The 20883-nt window shown below is 38.3% G+C and overlaps 1 protein-coding gene across 1 annotated transcript in view; it reads left to right on the top strand.

Moving 5' to 3' along the window:
- Positions 1-20155, top strand: part of BBS7 (Bardet-Biedl syndrome 7) — a 31819-nt gene extending 11664 nt beyond the window's left edge. Inside the window, exons 8-19 of the mRNA XM_039879543.1 lie at positions 948-1078; positions 3398-3482; positions 4217-4319; positions 5832-6024; positions 7243-7317; positions 9803-9868; positions 13476-13615; positions 15526-15690; positions 18777-18886; positions 18985-19088; positions 19220-19343; positions 19885-20155. Of these exons, the coding sequence (XP_039735477.1) occupies positions 948-1078; positions 3398-3482; positions 4217-4319; positions 5832-6024; positions 7243-7317; positions 9803-9868; positions 13476-13615; positions 15526-15690; positions 18777-18886; positions 18985-19088; positions 19220-19343; positions 19885-20018 (1430 nt within the window). The 3' untranslated portion in view covers positions 20019-20155. The remainder of the gene's footprint in view (positions 1-947; positions 1079-3397; positions 3483-4216; positions 4320-5831; positions 6025-7242; positions 7318-9802; positions 9869-13475; positions 13616-15525; positions 15691-18776; positions 18887-18984; positions 19089-19219; positions 19344-19884) is intronic.
- The last annotated feature ends 728 nt before the right edge of the window (positions 20156-20883 follow it).

Below are 20883 nucleotides of genomic sequence, written 5' to 3'. Positions count from 1 at the left end.
TACGGGCTAATGTCCATCTGTAACATCACTCTGCGCTCAATCTGTGTTTCGTCAGTCGTAGGGTACTGCTTGGGATTTGGGAGGATTTGGTGTGAGGCGAGGAAGATGTACAGTGACTTCCTGTTTTCTAAGGAATTTGTACTTTTCAGAGGGGAATTTATATCTGACTTGGTAGGTAGCGAGATGGCTGTTTATAAGTACAGCATGTTTCTACTTACTTGTTAGGGGGAGACAGAGGATAAACAAATGAATAAATAGGATAGCTTCAGCCGGTCAGTCACCTGAAGAAAATGCACCAGGATTACGTGCTAGAGAGTGATGGGGAGAAGGAGGAGGGCTGCTTCCACTGGGCGGTCCTGGAAAGTCTTATAGCATAGCCGGTGAAATCTGAGCTCAGATCTGACTGATAGGGAATTAGTAATGTAAAGATTTGAGGGAAAAGAATGTTCCCTGAAGAGGAATAGATAAGGGCTTAAGACTCGAGGCAGAGATGGACATGATTCATTTGTGGAGCAGTGAATTCCTGGGAGGACCAGTGTGGCTGAATGCAATAGCTGGAGGGAGGTGACGTCAGACGTCAGACGGGTGGGGCCGAATCCTGGAGGCCCTCCTGAGCCTTGGAGAAGGGTTGGAGTTGGAAAGTCTTTGGAGAGTTCTAAGTGGGGGTATGACATCTAATTTACCAAGACAGAACAAACAAACAAACAGAAAACTGGGAGAGGCCAGAGCTGGAGATGGGAACTTAGGGGCCGTTGCACGTAGATGATATTTAAAGCCTTGGAAATGGATGGACGTGGGTGGAAAAGAAAGGCCACCTGATTGTGCTCAAAGTTTTTTGTTGTTGTTGTTTTTTAACTTTGATTTGGTACATACATATTTTCTTGTTTGATATATACTTGACCATGATATTAGTCTTCTTAATAACTTCTCACATCACTTTTTTAAAGGTGTTTTATGCATTGACAGCTTTGACATCGTGGGTGACGGGGTTAAAGACTTACTGGTTGGGAGAGATGATGGCCTAGTGGAGGTTTACAGCTTCGATCATGCAAACGAGCCTGTGCTGCGATTCGATCAGGTGGGTGCGTCGATAAAAAGGCCATACATGCTTTTTATTTATCGAACAATTATAGAGTCGAGTATGATGATTGGGGTTTTATTAAATGAAATATATTGCAATCTTATGTTTGGCTTAAAATATTGCTGCTTTGATGTTATCAAAATCTCTTAGACCACTCTTATGTTTGAATAGAAGACTCTTGCCTTCAAGCTGAATAATACATTTTTCATTCGGTTTCTAAATATTGTATATCTAAAGTATTAAAAATTTTGCCTGAGTTTCTACAAGGCATAATTGATTACAGGACTAACATGTTTGGGTTACTTAAATGAAAGTGTTTTTCTTAAAGTAATAAGGTTTCAAGACAATGTAAAAAATATCCTTAAGCAGAGAGGGAAAAGTAGCAATGTTACTTTTAGCCACCCCTGGGTCCACAGTATAAGAAATACTAGATAAGAGTAATTTTTAGTTCACAAATTTTAAATGTAATTCAGCTTATTTATCCCAAGGTACAGAGTCACATGGAGAGGCATTCTGGTATAAACCGAATCTTTCATTTTCATGAAGTAGAATTCTCCAGTCCAGGGTTTTCCATCCTGCCTCACACAGGATGCATTGAGGCAGTTTAAAAACAAAAAGGCACAATTCAGTGTCAAATTTCTTTCTTTTTTTTTTTTTGTCTAATTCCTCTAATAGCGATACCTGCCAGTCCCAACTTTAACTGCAGATCAGCAAATACAGATATTTTGGTGTACTAAAGTATTATATAGATAATACGGGGATAAAATATTATACAACTTATTTTCTAGATTTATTTCATATTTGTTCATTTTTGATGTAAAAAGCCTCTTGCTAATAATGCAAACAATAGTTTACAATAATCCTTTGCATGCAGTAATCCTAAAGTATACAATAGTCCTTTGTCTGTAATCTCCTGTTCTTTTTCTTATCAACCCCTGAGAAACTCATTAGACCTTAAGTCTCCGCTTCGGCTTCTCTTCCAAACTCCTGTGCTGACAGAGCTTTCCCTCCTTCCCTGGGTGACACTGAGAAACCCTGTCTTCCTTCTCCGTCCTGTTTGTCTAATGACAGGGCTCTGCTTTCAGATTGCGTGAAGGCTGCAAACACACGGCCTCTTCTCAGATTCACTCTCTATTGTTTTCCTGATCTGAAGTCCTCTTATCTGACACAGTCTGGACCGATGGTTGGTTAATCCAAAAAGTTCAAACTTCCAGAAATTACATTTTTTGTAACTACTGAAAGTTGCGATGAAAAACCCAAAAGACAGCTTAAAAATGTACAGGAGGGTGTATAGTTTTTGTTTTTTGTTTTTTTTTTCAGAATTACTTTAATGAGAACATGAACAAAAAGTTTTGAAGACTTGTAGTATTTGTGAGATCTGCTCGTTAAAAGAAAACCTAACATTTTGCAAATTTATAACAACCCTTTGTTACTTGAATCTCGCAGGTAACTAGTGTCAGCAAGAGCCGAGAGCCTGATGTGCAGAGCAGCTCAGAGATTCGCCTCCTGCCGGGAGGGTCAATTTCCTCCACCTTCTCCTTTACCACAATGGGTCTCAGTCTTTCCTGATAAGCATTACCTGGCAGAGGTTTTCAGACTGCTTATCAAAACCCATTAGTGGGTTGCCAGCACATTTTTTTTTTTTTTAGTGAGATAGAATGGATTAGAATATGCCAGGGTGCAACATAAACCTTTTAAATGATATCTGTTGTGTATGTTCATGTGTGAATCTCTACCAGATTGCAATGTAAAATACATTGCTTGCTTTCCAAATAGCATAAAAGCCACTGGCATAGAGTGTTCCGTTAAAAATACAGATTCGTTGCCTCACCCAAGTGAGTATTATCAGACAAGTTTGGGGAGTACTGCTTAAAAGAGATGTAAGCCCTGAACTTTCTGAAAATCTTGCTTTCATCTTCTTTATTAATCTGAAAAACAATTCGGAGAAAACACATGAGAGGTGGTCTCTGGAATTCTGATGATAGACTAAATATTTTGAGAGTTTTGCTTATATAATTTTTTAAAAACTTCTTTATATAAATAAACAATTTTTGCTCATTCAATGACTACTGTAGCTGAATGGTACACACAGATACATAAGTCATTTTTCAATCTTTCCTAGAATTTAAAAACACATACATTTTCTGACATTTGTGCAGGATTTTTGCCTTTCTAATCTCAGTGTCTATATAAAAGAGTATTCAGTAAATGTAAGTTGAATGTCTGGAGACAGGAAAATAAGTTTTGTGGTTTATTTGAACATATCTGTGAAATTTTTAGTTGCTAATAAAGTGCTTGATCTTAAATTTATTTCAGACGTTGTCTGAAAGTGTCACGTCTATCCAGGGTGGCTGTGTAGGTAAAGATGGCTATGATGAAATCGTGGTATCCACATACTCAGGTAAGGCAAAGGGTAATAGGTAGTTGAAAAAAAAATCGATAATAAAAAATGTAAATTTAATAGATTGCTTCGGATGACTACTTTAAAAAAAGTGTTACTAGTAATTCACTTATCTACAGCATTAACAGCTTTATTGGTTAAAAAATGAGGGAAGGAGTGGGCCAATTGATTTACAAAACAGTTAATGTTGAAACGATAGTTTTTAAGAGTGCTTGGCATGTCACTAATATCTTTAAATGTTAAGTGATATTTTTCAGTTTAAAAAAATTTAGTTTGTTTTATTACTGTATACATTTCTTATTAAAACTTGCTTACTTTTGAGTAGGTCATTTTTGCATTCTCATAATAGTTATACAAGAGTTCAGCTTTCCATGAAAATAATTTTTGAAAAACAATTTTTATTATCAGCTATTACCATCTAGCATTTGCTAGAATGTTGACTAATTCCATACTGAATGCTAAAGCTGTAAATTAATAATTGAAAGATTTCCTTAATCATAATATTATAGTCTTTCAGGCAAAGCAAAAATAGTATTATAAAATGCTGAAGTAATTTCTTTATGGTTTGAATATTTTCCGGCTTGGTTTCTTTTGCTTTTGTTTTGTTTTTTCGAAGAGGAACATGTCGTAGGAGTTAAGTGAGGGTGAAGTCGGTAGGCAAAGGGTGTGTAAACTAGGATTTCATTTAACACCAGCAGCACTGAATGGTGCCTGACTGTGGCTCGTCTCTACAGGCTGGGTTACAGGTCTGACCACAGAGCCCGTTCATAAGGAAAGCGGCCCCGGAGAAGAACTGAGAATTAATCAGGAGATGCAGAATAAAATTTCTACTTTACGGTAATTTTACTGCCTCTTTTTCATCTCATGACGTATGTGGGGTTTTTTTAAAATTATTATTACTTATGGATACAATATATTTTATTGGAAGGAATTAATATTACTAAGTAGTTTATTACTTTTTTTAAATGAATGTTTATCAGCTTGAGGAAATTAGCAGTAAGTTTCGATTAATATTTTAGAGTTAGAAATGTACTTTTTGTGTATTTTATTCTATATGGTCATAGGTAGTTGTAATGCTTTGTTTTTTCGCAGACGTTAGAAGGAATCTAACACAGATGGCTCTCTTCTTCATTAATTCTAACGTTCACCGCTCCTGTGGACCTTTCTGAATCTGTAATTTTGGCTTATAAGTATTCTTCCTGGAAGTGAGTAATGCTGACTTCCTTAGACACAGGGATTGCTTTGGTGGCCTCTTCAGTCTGACAAATGCTTTGAAGAGGACTCAAGTAAAACTGCCTCATATGATGAAGAAGTGGGAGTTGCTGGAACTTTTAATGGCTGCTCTTCCCACGTCAGCCCTTGCCGTCCTGTCGGGGGAGCGCGGGGCCAGCGTTTTTGGACGGTAGAGGGGTACAGAAGTTTTTAAGGCCGCAAGTACTAGTTCACTAAGGCCACACCACAGGTTCTCCACACACCAGTCCTCCAGAGCCAGCAGGAGAGCAAGCCGTCGTGTTCACACAGCAGGATAGCGAGGAGCGTCCCCGAGGACTGTCTCGCGTCCTCGGGAACCTGCCTCGTGTTTGTAACCAAGGCCGCCTCCTCTGGGGCAGCTCGGGAGAAGCTGCTGCCTGGTTCATTCAGCACCTGGAGCGCAGGTGCATGTGAGGCGCTCTGTGCTCGAACGTGTGAATCCTTCGTTCACTGCACAAACCCCTTCCAGGCTGCTCCGCGACGTCCCCCCCGCACTGGGGTCGCTAAGCCTCCTGTTGTTCCAACCCGGTTCCTGTTGCTTCGTTCGTGTGCCATCTTTCTGGGTAACTGGAGCCTGCACAGTGCAGGCTCCGCACGACCCTCCCCAGCATTCAGTGGGACCTCTGCTGTCCCGCTGGCTCCCGGTCGTCCTCGTGGTCCCCCGGATGTCAGTGCTCTGCGAACTCCTTATTTTCTCCGCCTCCGCTCGTGTCTTACTGAAAGGCGCGTGTTGACCGCCGCTTCTCCTTAAGGCTGTTGTGTCCCCCTGCACCAGGGCAGTCAGATTCTCTTCTGCTTGGTGCTGTGTGTAACCAGATGCGCGCCTCCAACTAGAGTTGATTATTTGATACTTAATGGCTCTTTATTAATATTGCTACTATAGGACTGAGTAGATGTTTTGATTTTTTAGATTAGAGGTAAATAATGTGGAATCATTTGGTCATAGAAGCATAAATTTTGTTTCTATTAGCACTATAGTTCTAGCTCAACCGATAAAAATTCATTTTGCAGAGATAAATGTCTCGCATTTTAACAAATATTCTAAGTCTAAGTAAGTTTGTACTTACCGGTAACACAGTTGTGTATGTTTTCCTCCAGGAGTGAGTTGGAACAGCTGCAGTATAAGGTCCTACAGGAGAGAGAGAAATATCAGCAGGCTTCTCAGTCAAGCAAAGCAGTGTCCACAGTCCCTTCCTTTAGTATAAATGACAAGTTTACGTTAAATAAAGATGATGCCAGCTACAGCCTAATCTTAGAGGTGCAGACGGCAATAGATAACGTCTTAATACAGGTGAGCAAAACCTCTAACTTCTTCCTTTTATGACTAGATCTATTTCGCACACCAATCATCTGCCCTCATTATTATTGAACACTTTTAGATAGTAATTTTAGATGTTTGTCATTTAGTTTAGGTAGTAATTTTAAAGGTTTATCTTAATCTTCCATGAGGTAATCATAGATTACCTAAACTATACCTTTGCTCATAGATTATCTAAACTATACCTTTTATTTGTCCTGTACATATTAGAGGACAGATGGACTTAATTGTCAGGGCGAGTCACTGAGGATGTCAGGGCGTGTTCCTTAGCCTTCACTGGGAGCTTACGAGGGCCGTGACCTAGAGATCTCTAGTAGTGATGCCCTTATTTGAACCTTTTTTAAAGCTCCATATACTAAAACGATAGCCTGCAGGACAGCTTGCTCATCAGCCACCAGTTACCAGGTAGGTCAGTAGGCACAGTAGATAGTTTCGAAGCTGAAATTTAGGCTTAATAAGGTACAACTGCATGTATTATATTTATGTTATACAAATATAACTCCGTCAATATATTTAATTAGTCCTTTAAGTTGGAAGATAGTCAGGAAGTGGAAAAGGATGACAGTACGATGAACGGAAAACAAGCAAATGACTAAAGAGCCCATCAGAAAATGAGAAAAGAATAAAGAAGAGGAAGACAAGGTTTAAAAACGTGTGGAGAGAGCAGATTATTAGTTAAAACTTAAAGGCAGAAATCTCTCTTAACTAGTGCCAGCGCAGAGCCCGCTGCCTCGGGCAGCTCCAGGGGCATAGTGCACAGCGAAAGGCGACCGTGTCTCTGTGAAACTGCCTCTGTCCAGAGGAGGCCGAAGGTCACCTCCCTTCTGTGTTACTGCCCAAGTTCAAATTGACCAAAACAATGAAGCTGGCGTGATCAGAATGGCCTTACGATTATTTGTAGCCCATAGCGTATTTAGCACTGACAAAAAGAGAAAGATGATACTTTTAATGGGGTAGTGAGAGGTGATATTCTATAATTTCTGTTAATCCAAATTAGGAAAACATGGGTCATTATAATATAACATTTGTTCTCTGTTTACCTTCTAGAAGTACATATTATCAAATATAAATTAAGAGACTTTATATTTTCAAATTTAAAGATGAACACAAGGAGAAGCCCTAGAGAAAATATGTTTTGCGAAAATTTTTAGTTTTCCATCTGAACCTCCTTTTTCTTAACATTGACTGTAGAGCGATGTTCCAGTAGACTTACTTGACGTGGATAAAAATTCTGCTGTTGTCAGCTTTAGCAGCTGTGATTCTGAGGTGAGTAAGAAATAGAAAGACTTCTTTAGACCAGGGATCCCTAACCCCCTGGGTCACAGACTGGTCCCTGGCCTGTTAGGAACTGGGCCGCACAGCAGGAGGTGAGCGGCGGGCAAGCGAGCGAAGCTTCATCTGTATTTGTGGGCACTCCCCAGCACTAGCGTAACCGCCTCAGCTCCGCCTCAGATCATCAGGCATTAGAATATCATAGGAGCACTGGTCCCTGGTGCCAAACAGGTTGGAGACTGCTTCTGACGCTTTCATTTCTATTACTCTGTTTTGGATAAAACCAATAAATGCCACTAGGGTTCAACGTTTCTTCTTCAGCCTCTCCCTTCATACAATATTTGCAAGTCCTTCGCTTTTCATTATCCTCTGGTAAACCAGAAACTAGGGTGTCGGCTTAGACTTCTTGCTTTCTCCGATCTCTCAAATCCAGTTAGCAACTGGTTTCTGCCGGTTCTACCTCCCTGGCTGTTAAACCTTTACCCTGCTTCATTTCCCCTTCTGTTCACTTTCCGGGCCCCCCTCATGCTTGCTCGAACTGCTCGTCCCCACTTCGTCTGCTTCCCATGTTGCTTCTCCCTCCCAGCTTTGCCGTACACCTCCCCTAGAGGGCTTCCTGAAATGCAAACATCGTCGTGTCGTTTCTTTCTCAAAACCTTTTAAAGATTTCTTGTTTCCTGTTGCATGTAAGTCTAGATTCCTCACTTTGACATAAAAAAATTTTCCACCGTTCAACATCTCCAACTTCTCTTTCACCAGCTGCTACCTTCCCTTCTATGCACATTTTTTATGCCAAGCTGAAATTTTTAAAATTTCTCGAAAATGCTGTATAGTTTCACACATTCCTTCATTTGAACATGATCTGTTCTTTCTGTCTGCCCTCACTTTCCGGGGCTTGTTGAATCGCTTAACCGTTATTCAGCAGATGTTTACTGAGCACTTAACCATGTGCAAAGTACCTGGAGCTCCTGGCAGAGCTCTCGGACGTGCTTCCTGTATCACTTCTTTCTGCTTAGTGCTGTCAGACCAGCGTCTCGGAGCTAGGTGGGGCTGCTGAAGAGAAGGTGGGGTCAACGTTAGGTCCGGGGGAGCTGCACTGCAGAAGGCAAGCCAGAGCAGGACATGGCGACTGGAGCTGGGAAGTTACACATATTAGAAAGGGAGGAATAAAAAGAACAGATGAAGGACAAAGTTGACAGCTACATTAGGGAATAGTTGTCAATACAATATCATTTCGTAGTAAAGCTTTTTTTCCTTGATAAATTTTATAACAGTTATATTGTATTATCTATGATTTGTCATCCCTGTTTGAGAACACATAAAAGATTAGGACCTACATTTTTATGATTATTTAGAAAATCAAGTTAATATTAACATAAAATTTTTAATTTCAAAGTTAACCTCTTTTATTTACATCACTGCAGGATTCTTCGGAATGAGTATTTTATGCTAATCTAAAACCCATTTTCTGGAATGATAGCTTTATGAAAACCTTATTATGGAGACTTCAAGTATATAGAAAAGTAGAAAGAATAGTATAATTATCTCCACATACTCATCACAGCTTCGGCGTACAGCCAGTCTTACTTTATGTTCTTTACCCTCCTCCCCCATTCCAAACTTAATCCCGGACATTCTATCCCTTCTACTCTATTGTCATTTTACTCATAAATACTTAAGTAAATAACATTTATTTTTAATCACACAAAATATGTTCTTAAGTTGATGGAGCCTCTGTGTTTACTGAGTGTAAATGATTTGAAATGTTAATGTTCGAATTTCCTTTTTGAGATTAGCATCCTTTTTGTTCAGTTATGTATTAAAAATAGGAATATAACTACATGAAAATTACACGTCAAATATTCATATTGCTTTGTATTTGCAATTTATCAACCTAGATGTATTTTTCTATTTTAATAGTTTACTATTTATTTTCAAGAAGTTATTATTGAAAGTAACCTCTCCAATTTAATTCAACAAACATGTATTGAATTCCTACAGTAAGCCAAGTACTGTGCTACTTGGTGGGAATACAGAGCTGAGATATTTCTCAGTCTTCTGAGAAATAAGTATTTGTGAAAATCAAAGACATTCTATACCATCGATGTTTTTGTCTTATAAACATTAGGAGTTTGTACCATTTGTTAAATTTTTAGAGCAATTCATATTTTAAAACGTTGTAGAGACTCAAGATGGAAAGAGCATCAGCTTTAGAGTCTTAAAGATATGAATTTGAATTCCAGCTTCATTACTAACTGGCTTTTGGGAAATTCACCCAACCCCTTATGCCTTGGTTTCTTCATCCGCTAAGTTACTTAGTAAAACTTACCACGTGGGGTTGTTTGTAGGAATAAGCAAAGAGCATTTAGCACAGTGCCACCCAAATGGCAGGTGCTCAGTAAATGGTAGCCAACATTGATGGCTTTTTATCCTTAAAGACATGGATTCATGCTTTTCCTTAACTTTGAATTTTTCCCAGTCAAATGACAACTTTCTTCTCGCCACTTACCGGTGCCAGGCAAATACCACAAGGCTGGAGCTCAAGGTAAAAATGTTTGAAATTACCTTTACTTGAAAGTTTGAACTTTCTCCTTTCTCTTGGTCTATCTTGCAACATCTGATATTTCTTTGCATTCAGTTTCTCCCTGAAATGAATCATTTTGGAGTAATGACTTTTAAATGACCCGTTAGGTTTTAATTCAGCCCAGACCACTATCTCTGCTATTATCGCTCAGTCAATCACCTTTTCTTACATTATCAATCCTTAATTTCCAACAATGGGAAATTTTTTTCTGATTTTCTGTTATACGGAAAGTTTCAAACGTGTAAAAGTAATGATTTCAGTTTCAGCAGTGATCAGCTCATGGCAATCTTATTTATACTGTCACTCTTCATTCCAAATTATTTTGAAGTAAATACAAGACACTTTATAATTTCTTTTGTAAATATTTCAGTACATGTCTAAAATATAACTTTTTTCCAACATAACTAAAATATTGTTATCACACCTAAGAAAAATCGACAGTGATTCCTTAATATCATCAAATATTTAGTGTTCAGATTTTACTGATTTCTGTTTTTACAATTTGTTTGATCTCATGGTCCAAATAAGGTCATTTGGTTATTGAAACATCTGAGCATCTGTCCTGTATTTTCCTAATACCTGGATTTCTCCGATTGTACGCCAGTGACATTTATTACTCTTTATTCTAGAGCAAATCTTTTAGTTTTTTAAAGCAATTTAGTAACATAATCACTTCTCCAGTTAAATACTGATCATGGCATGTAAGTCTTTTAGTGGTTTAATTTGTAATGTAAGATTTAAAATTTATTTTTGATACATTTATGACCTAAAGACTAAGGAGGACTGTCACATTTTTCCTGGTGTTGGTGTTGTTCTGAGACTCAGAGTATGTTTTTTTTCAAGAGAGATTCTGTTACACAATTTTTTCACATCTGATTAAGGACGTTTCAGTGAAATGTAAATTTTTTCCTAAATAATTTATTTTAATCTACATAAGTCCCGTTTCATTTATTTTTGAAAGGAAAATTGAAAACTAGGATAAATGTATTACTAAAGGAATGTATTTAAGCATATCTTATGTAATCCAATTAAACATTTTAAATTACATTTTCACAGTTGGTGCCAATAAAGTAGGAAGTGGGCCTAAAAATATTAAAAAGCTCTGTTCTTTTTTTAAATTTGCCACAATAATTTCGAAGTTTAGAGGAAAGAATAAATGCCTGAAAAGAGCCAAGAAAACTATGAGAAAGAAGAAAAGGCGAAATGCTAAAACATACTATAAAACTCCTATAATAAAAGCATCGTGGGGTATTTACAAAGCCTGAGTTAATAGGCCATGCAACAAAATCCAGTCTAGAAATAGAACCCAGCACACGTTTATGTAAATTTAAAGCATGACATTTGTATCGGGAAAAATTCTACTCGGTTACTGTCTCTTTTTAGAAGTTGGTGTTGCTACACCGGCATCCATCTGGAGGAAAATTAAGTGGATTCTTATGTCATATACGAAAAGATTCAGATCAGTTAACTACCTAGTTATTTTAAAAAGAAGAGGGAGATTTACTTGTCTTCCAGATAATGAGTGAATATCAATATAATATAAAGACTACCTAAAAGTCGTTTCCACCCAATAAGGAAAATAGGCAAAGGCTACGGATAGGCAGTTCACACAGAAGAAGGAATCAAAAAGCTAACAAATACGGAAAGAAAATGTTCTACCTCATTAGTTAGGGAAATTTAAAATAAAATAACAAAACACAGTTTCTGCTTATCTGAGAGATTAGCAAAAAAGTTTAAAGAGCAGCATCGCCAGGTGGCAGAGAAGAGGAAAAGGACACTCCCAAATACAGCTGAAGGAAATAAAAATTGTTATAGTTACTTTGGAAAAACAGGCAATGGTTCCATTTGGAGGAATCTATTTCACAGCAGTGAAATCACAGTATTGTCCACACGGATGTGCATTAACCACAGCACTGTTTGTAGAGGCAGGAAAGTGGGACCAAAGTGAACATTCAGTAATCGAATGGTTGAATAAATTAGCCGTCCATCCCACGGAATATTAACACAGCTGCGGTAAAGATGAGCTGGTCTATTCCTGTCAACATGGAGCAAATCCCATGAAAAACACTAAATGCAGATAAAACCCATCCATATATATATATATTATTTATAATGATGGAAATATGAAAGAAGGTGTGGAAAGAACATAAGCCCATCGGTGTGATAGGTTATACCATCGGGTGGGCTGTGGATGGGAGGGAGCGGGAGGAAGCACCGGTGCCAGGACAGGCAGAGTGAGGGGAAAATGACTATTACAAATAAAACCAGATGTCTGTGATAAAAAATAGAATTTATTTACGTGAAATTATCTATTTGTTTCTGTACACCTGCGTAGAACGGTGTATGAGAGACTGACTACCAAAATAGCAAAAATGATCATCTCTGGGCAGTGAGATTTTAGGTGACTTATATCGTCATCCTAAGTTTTCTTTATTGTTTGGATGTTTTAATAATGAATATGAATTATGTAACCAGAGAAAACGTTATGACTTTTATTGTAGAAAAAATTATGTGCAACTTAACCCTTTAAAATTATGCGTAAGCATACCCTTTAAAAAGAAACCCTAAAATATAGCTTTATAAAAATAAAATATTGTTATTCATTATTTCTTTTCCTTTTATCTTTTCTGTCTTCCCATTCAGAGCAATATTTGCAGTGTAACATTTGCACCAAATCTTGCTTTAAACTTGTATTGATGTTTCCCATTTAGGTAAAACATTGATTTTTTTTTTTTTTTCTCACATGCCAGGAAAAGCGTAAGTTAGAGAAGCTGTCTTTGTAATACAAGAGGGACTGCAGTTCGTCCCATGAATTAGAGCTGAGAAGAACTGAAAGGGGGCGGGAGGGAGAAGCTGGACGGCTTTCTAATGCCTCTAAAATTAGGGCGTCATAGTTTAATGAATTATTATTTTCTGTGAGCTGTTTTTGAATTCACAGGATATCCAACCAGCCATATGCAAAATAGCTAAAAAGAATTTCCTAATCTAAATATGTTGTAATAGATTATGATTATACTTCTCTATTTTCATAGAAAGTCGAGTTACGTTCTTGGGAACACTTTTTTCTGTCAATAGATTTTTATAACAACAGTTTTATGCTATAATGCTCCCATTTCAGAGAAAGTGAAGTATTCCATATAAGTTTTAGCTATTTGGAAACCCACTTATCCCTTCAATGAAAATGTTTAAATTTCAACCATTTTCAATGTGAATCTTGTAAAAATATATTATTCACCTGTGTTTTTAAAGGTGATAGGTTAGTATGTAAGAATGACTGTCTTTTGGAATGGTATAGCATTGCTAAGTATAGACAGATCACCTAAAAATATGTGGTGGGGATAACATGTAGATGGTTTAATTTTGCTTTCAGCTGCTAAAATCTTTAAAAATTTTCCTTTACTCTAATGGTAAAAAAGTAGTTGTTTAATAGAATGTCATTATTTTCTTCAAGATATTATAGAAGAGATTAAGACCTAAATACCTGGCTACTTGTGCTGAACATTTTCAAGATAACGTTTATATTGCTAGATGTTTTTTTTTCTTTCTTTCCTCTTTTGCATTGAATCAGATTCGCTCAATTGAAGGCCAGTATGGCACGCTTCAAGCATATGTGACTCCAAGAATTCAACCCAAAACCTGCCAGGTCCGCCAGTACCTTATCAAGCCCCTCTCGCTCCATCAAAGAACTCACTGCATTGATCATGACAGGTAGGACAGGGGAGGAGCAGTTTATTTTTAGGATGTCACACTATGCAGATAAATACGCTGTCGTTTTATAGTGTGAATTCTGGTAGCTGTTTGTATATTTTCAAATTAAATATTTAAATGCTATGGATTAGTATTTCTAATAGATTTATAAGATTCTTTGTCTTCTTTTAGAAGCTGGTTTGAGCGGACTTTGCTAACTTTCTCACGTACTGGCATTCTGAGACCAGAAGAGTCAGTGTTCTCTCTCTCAAACACCTGTCGTGAGCAAATAGCATTTAGCACTTGAGTTTTCTGTGAACAGGATCTTGACGTATCAGCCTCAAACATTCTTGTTCTTTCTGTTTCACCTCGGGAAATACTCACAGAGCAGCCGATCGTGGTACTCCGTCCCTGTTACTTCAGACTTCCATTCTAACCTAAGCATCTTCCTTTTTGAAGTTTTTCACTTTCTTCCTCGGGGATGAGAAACCATGGGCTTAAATAAAGGAGGAAGGAAAGAAAGAAATTGTTCAGTATTTCCCCGTGCCGTGCATTGCGCGAGATTCTTTAGGCATTATCGTTTAAGTCCTCGTAACAAGACAGTGGTAATGTTTCTTTCCATTTTACACATGAGAAATGGAGGTGGTGAATGCACAATGCAGTATATATATATATGCCTTACTGCTAAACTGTATACCTGAAACTGACCGGATTTTGTTAACCAATGTCACCATAAAAAATAAATAAATAAAAAATAAATAAACAAACTGATAATTTATAGCTGTTGAGATATAAGAACAAATTTGCCTTGGGAAATACAATCGATGAAAGGAATGCATTTGTTTCATTTCTGTTGATTACCTGAAGATGCACAACATCAATAAAAACATTATCGTTGTCTTCGCTATAGTAGAAGAAAGACATGGAGGCTAGGAAAAGCAGGTAACTTGCTGATATGAGAAACAGCCAGGAGTTGAGGCCAAAGCCCATGCTTCTTCTATTGCAGCTTGTAATTTTAAAGATGTCCTTTAAATAAGATGTAAGGAGAGATAGTCCTAAGGAAGATTTTTTGAAAACATTAAAGAGGGTAGATTCTTTTGGGGGCGTCTTCCTGCTTCAAAGCCAAGGTCGTTGGTGGCGGTTGCACAGCCTGCTGGGAAGAACAGCAGCAAACTGGGAACCAGGAGCCGCAGGTTACAGTCTCGCATCTGTTTCTGTTTGTCTGGGCTCTCGCTTTCTCACCTGCAAATAAGAGAGTTGGTCTGGATGATGCGAAGTCCCTTAGAGTTCTTAGGGTTCTTCATGCTCTGTCTTCTTAAAATTCCTTCTGGACCTTTCATTCCACAAACAATATATTTTCCTAACTGTTTATAATTATTCATTTGATTTATTTAAAAGCTGTTTGATTTACTTTACCTTTTGCGTGTACGTGTGTGTGATCTTGGCGAGATGGACAGTGTTGCGCCCACCCCTGCAAGGTGGAAGGCATCCTCCCCTGACCTGCCCACAGCACAGCGAGCCCGGCGCAGGGCTTCACGTCTGTTTATTTTATTTAAAAGACCGCGTCTTTGCCTTCACATTATGCTGATTATTTCCCTAGGGAGAGTCTTGTAAAGTACGGTTTGTAGTTTGTATAGTAGAAATATTAGATGGACTTTTTAAAAATGAAATCTGAGTAAACCGAATTTTACCTGTAAATCATGTTATAATGAAAACAAATTTTGTCACCTGAATATTAAAAGCAGAGGTGTGGCTAAGCACTCATTTTTTTCATAAAATCTAAATGTTTATCTGATACGTAAGATTAACCTGAGAAAAATTAAATGGATGCTTTTATATTTGTTCAGCTACTGTGACCAAACTGTTTGTTAATGTGTTGTGTACATGCGTGTCCCCACACACGAACGCGCACCTCTCCTGTGAAATGGCAGGCCCGTGAATACGCTGACCTTGACCGGCCAGTTCAGCTTCGCTGAAGTGCACTCGTGGGTGGTGTTCTGCCTGCCCGAAGTCCCTGAGAAGCCGCCGGCAGGAGAGAGCGCGACCTTTTACTTCCAGAACACCTTTCTCGACACGCAGCTGGAAAGTCACTGCAGGCAAGTCACACTCGGTACTGCCTCTCAGGGTTTTCATATAAACGGAGCTTCTAATTTTCGTTCATTTTAAAGCAAGAATCATTTGCAAATCATAGGATCGAAAACCTATACGGTTCAAGAGAATCTGTTGAAAAACAAGTCGAATTCATGAGTTTGAAAAATAACTGAATAAAGATGAATATGAAAGATCAATACATTTCCCATCCCCAACAATAACCAGTGAGAAAAGAAATACTTTGAAAAGACCCTTTCAGAAGAGCAATAACAATAACAAAATGTCCATGTAAAATCGGTAGGAAAGTTCTTTAGTAGAAGTATGCAGAAGTTACATGAAAGAAAAGTTTACAACTTTATTGACATCAAAGAGGTGATTCAGTGGAGTAATCCATTCCTCTAGCCATCGGTAGGAAGACATTGTGAACATGGCAGTCCTCAGTGATTCGAACATTCGAATCTGGTGAGTGAGAACTGCGATTGGATTTCCTTATGCAAAAATAGGCTCAGCACTTGGGAGCTTGGATCGCGCGGGGCTTCGAGGCCATCGTGTTGGAGGTGGCGGAGGCGGTGGCAGCTCGTCTCTGACACTCCCAGTCACACCCCCACCCTCTTCCCACTCATCTCCCATAGTTTCCATTGCTGACTGCGGTGGAGGGGAAAATGTCCTCCTCCTTCGTCCCTGTCTCTGAGTGTGAACCGACTTCCTACTTGGCTGAGGCTCATTTCTCCGCTGTGCTGTCCGGACTTGTACCGCCCGCCTCTTCCAGGCCTCTGCGTTCTCATTCTCTTACCTCTGTAGGTGGTTTTCAGTCATTTGATCTTTTGGGTTTTTTTAAATTTTGTTTTGTTTGGAGGGGAGGGGGCTTCTTATCCTCTCTCCTCCTCTCTTAAGGATTCTTCACCTACGCGGATTATTGAGGTCTTCTACTTCCTGCTTCCTAGCTGAGACTTTCGCATGCTAAATTCTGGAAACAGCTGTGAACTCATAATTTTACCTCAGAATGCAGCCTTTTGGAACCAAGAACTCTCCAGAAACCTTACTGGTTGTAGGATGAGTTCCACTGTACTTCCAGGGGATCTCATCTGTGTCTAAACCTGTAGTCATGAGTCCTGCTTTGAATAACCACAGCAAACCTCACACTTGAATCATAGCAGACAATTCGACATGCCCCTAGCATATTGTGTATTTTTATAATAGCATACTTTTGCTCTTTACCATTCTGTTTCCTTACCTATTTTTTTTTTTAACAATTGAAACCCTCCTTATTCTTTAAGGCCCAACTGAGTAGCTGCATGTTTTAAGCCTGCCCTGATTCTGTTCTCTGTGCCCATAGCATTTTATTCTTACCTGCTGTAGGTATTTACTGTCATTTGGTTGTAGTATGTAATAGTTTTTACGGACGCTTGTCTCTCTAAATTGGAGCATAAGCTCCTGCTGGGCAGAGTCTGTTTTTTAGTTACCTTCAGATGTCCCCTCCGAGTCCCCACCTAGCGCATGGTGTTGAACTCAGTGGTGCTTGGTGCGTCTGGTACCCGAGTGAGACACAGACGTGGAGGAAGCACAGACACCTGGGCTTTGGAGCCTGACGTGCTTAGTTCGGGTCCTGCTGCTGTGGCTCACTAGCCGTGTGACCGTAACTGTTGTGGTTCACTCTGAGCTTAGGTTTTCTCTTCTGAAGAATGGAGATGGTAGCATTTACTTCATTGCGTGGTGAGTCCTTCCCGAGTCAGGGACTGTGTGTTTAATTAAATAGCATCGGTTAAAATTAAAGACCAGTGAAAATCTCATAATTTCTAAAAACTGGGATCAAAATTGTAAGTATCTATCACTCATCTTTCTGGAGAAACAATTCCGTAGTCAACTACAGCTGGTCAGTATAAACTATTTGTGTGTGGGTGTGAACACCAAATAAAAAGGCAACTTTGAATACATGAAAGATAGCATATATTAATTCGGAAACTTTTGGTCATCGTAAAAAAGAACCAACCGCAAGCAGGCTTAACCAGATAAAAGGAGTGTATCGGCTCCTGTAACCCAAAAGGCTAGCAGTAATCTGCCTGAGGCACAGCTTCATCAGTGGCTTAACTGGTGTCCTCAGACTGTTTCCCTTCCCGTAGCTCTGTTTTCGTCTTCACTGGCTTTCCTGTGTGGCGGCGTGGTGGCCGCCAGCAGCTCCGTGTAGCTCTGTGTCCTCTCAGCTGCCCTTGAGCTGCTTTTTCCCGCTAGTCCCAGGGAACAGAGGCCCAGGATTGAGCAGCGCTGGTGGATTCCCGTGGATTCCAGACATGGAATACACTGCTAAATGCTTCCTGCTGAAGGCCCAGAAATGGGGTTGAGGCCAGTGCCAGTGAAATTACATGGATTGAGAAGGGCGAGGGAGTGGAGTAGTTCCCTACAGCAGGGGTCCCCAACCCTTGGCCATGGACCAGTACCAACACTTGTCCCATTAGGAACTGGGCCTCATGGCAGGAGGTGAGTGGTAGCGAGCGAGCGAAGCTTCATCTGTATCTGCAGCCGCTCCCCAGAGCCAGCATCACCGCCTCAGCTCCACCTCAGGCTTTAGATTCTCATAGGAGCAGAGGTCGCCGGTGCCAAAAAGGTTGGCGACCGCTGCTCTACAGAAAAAGAATGGCCCTGTGACCATAAGTGGCAATGGATGCTGGGCACAGAACAGAAGACGCTATTCTTAGGTTTGATATCTTTTAAGGATGAAGCATATAATGCTGTGATTTACATGAGTACATCAAAGAAAAATGTCCTTATATGTAAGTAAGCAATTCTAAATGCATTTCATATACATAAGCGTTCATTATTTATTAGCAAAAATGAAGTTGTTTTAAAGGAAGGACATATAAATTGGCATATCTTTAGGAGGTATATATCAAACAAATTTTTAGTTTCACAAGTATGTTCAGATTTGAATTAATATAAGAGTAAAGTTTACACATTTTAATATGCTTTATATTAAGATGCTTATGTAAAGACATCCAAAATCAAATGAAATCTAAACACTAGTTACTACTTATAAAATATGTATTGGCTATATTTCCTTCTAAAGCTGTTCTTTTTAAAAATGTTAATTTTATAGAAAAGGAGAAGGAGTTTTTAAATCCGACAACATTTCTACTATATCCATCCTAAAAGATGTACTCTCTAAAGAAGCTACAAAAAGGAAAATTAACCTCAACATATCATATGGTAAAAAAAAAAAAAAATCATTTTTTTGGTTGTTGTTATAATAAGAATGTTTCTGAGCAAATTGACTTTCTAATTGTGCCTGGCTCAACTCTTTCTAGAGATAAATGAAGTTTCAGTTAAACACACTTTAAAGCTAATCCATCCAAAGCTGGAGTACCAGTTGCTTTTGGCAAAGAAAGTGCAGTTAATTGATGCTTTAAAAGTAAGTATATATGTCATGGACTCCTGATCTTTATTTTATTGCGATGGGATTTCTAAAATTGTGAAGACTTTAAAGTTACACTGGATTGAATTTTGAATATTAAGTTGCTTCTGTTTTTAATTTTATTTAAGGAATTGCAGATTCATGAGGGAAATACAAACTTTCTGATACCAGAATATCGCTGTATTCTAGAAGAGGCAGATCACCTACAGGAAGAATACAAAAAGCAGCCTGCACATCTCGAAAGACTCTATGGTTAGTAGACTCATCTTACATCAAGGTTTTTGGATAGATTGTCAGCTTGAATTATTCCATTGTACACATGAGAGAACTTAAAGGTGAAATAATTTGCCCACATCTTTGAACCTAGGAATATTTGCCCTTAAGTCAAACACCCAAGAATGGTCAACATATAAACGGAATATATTAGTATAAGTAAACCTGTTAATAGAATCTCTACACTATGTCAAAATGGTCAGTGTGGTGGATAAAACACCACTTGTTTTGATGTTATATATACCAAGAGGAGTTCAAAACTGGCCAGTAGTTGATTGTCTGAATTAATAGCTTGTAACCAGTTGTTAAAAGGGTTATAAGCCAGAGGATTCATATTTTGAAACTTACCCTAAAATCCCCCCAAAATAAATATTGTTTTAAGCATCAATCCTTTTAAGTTTGTGTATAAATAATGGAATTACAGAAGCTTAGAAATAGATTCTCAACCATTCACTTACGTTAAATACTGTATCGTTATCTGAACTAATCAATCACAGGAAATTAACATTTTTCTTCATAGGCATGATCACCGATCTTTTCATAGATAAGTTCAAGTTCAAAGGCACCAATGTAAAAACCAAAGTACCTCTTTTACTGGAGATTCTGGACAGTTATGACCAAAACGCACTGATTGCTTTCTTTGATGCCGCATGAAATGTAAACAAGGTAAAGTTCCAGAGAAGATCTCTGCTTAAATGAACATGTTAAAGTTACAAGCTAACCTGTACATACTTTCATTTCAAATACTTTTAAATATTATCTAAATATATTTGAGATATGACTTCTTCTTAGTAATGTTTCCATTTCCTTTGACAAATGCAATTTATTAAAAATAGAGAGCATTTTTATTTTTAAACTACAAGTGGAATGATTATAAGGAGTTTAATGAATTTTTTGCCAGTGGATGTTTTAACTTTTATGTTGAGAAATAATATTTGGAAAATAAAAATATATTTAAACATTCTACAAGCTGATCCACACATTATGTGTATAGATTGCTTTACAGTTTTCAAAATTTACATTTTTTACCTCATTTGATCTTCACAACATATATTATTATTTTATCAAATCATGTGAGAAAATTGATTCTCACTGAGGTTAAGTGACGAAGACAACTTGCTATTATCTGTAAAACTGGACCAGAGCCCAGGTTCAGGGCCTGGTTTGTGTCCTGGTTAATATGTTTGTTGTCAGCCAGTGGAAATACCCTACCAGTTATTTCTTCTAAGAGTTGAGATTGATTTGCAACCAATTTCACTCTGCTTGGTAATGAGCACTGTTGACCGTTGCTTGTCTTGCTTCAGGGCTGTAAATTGTGGTCAGGAAAATTGAGAAGGCTTGCACACACTGAGAGGATCTTAACTTGATGTAGAGCTACACAAGTGTACGTGTGAACGGTTCAGAAACAGTGATGGCTTCTTAGAATTTCCTGCACTAGTATTCACTGATTTCTTTTTTATCATGTGTGAAGGTCACCAAGTTGACCATTTATGACTAAGGCTATGAAAGTTTTCTTCAT

This window comes from Pteropus medius, unplaced genomic scaffold (genome assembly GCF_902729225.1).
Source record: "Pteropus medius unplaced genomic scaffold, Ma_sr-lr_union100, whole genome shotgun sequence".
In the NCBI taxonomy this organism is placed as follows: Eukaryota; Metazoa; Chordata; class Mammalia; order Chiroptera; family Pteropodidae; genus Pteropus; species Pteropus medius.
The sequence above is the reverse complement of the archived record's forward strand: the minus strand, read 5'-3'. Positions and strand labels throughout refer to the sequence as shown.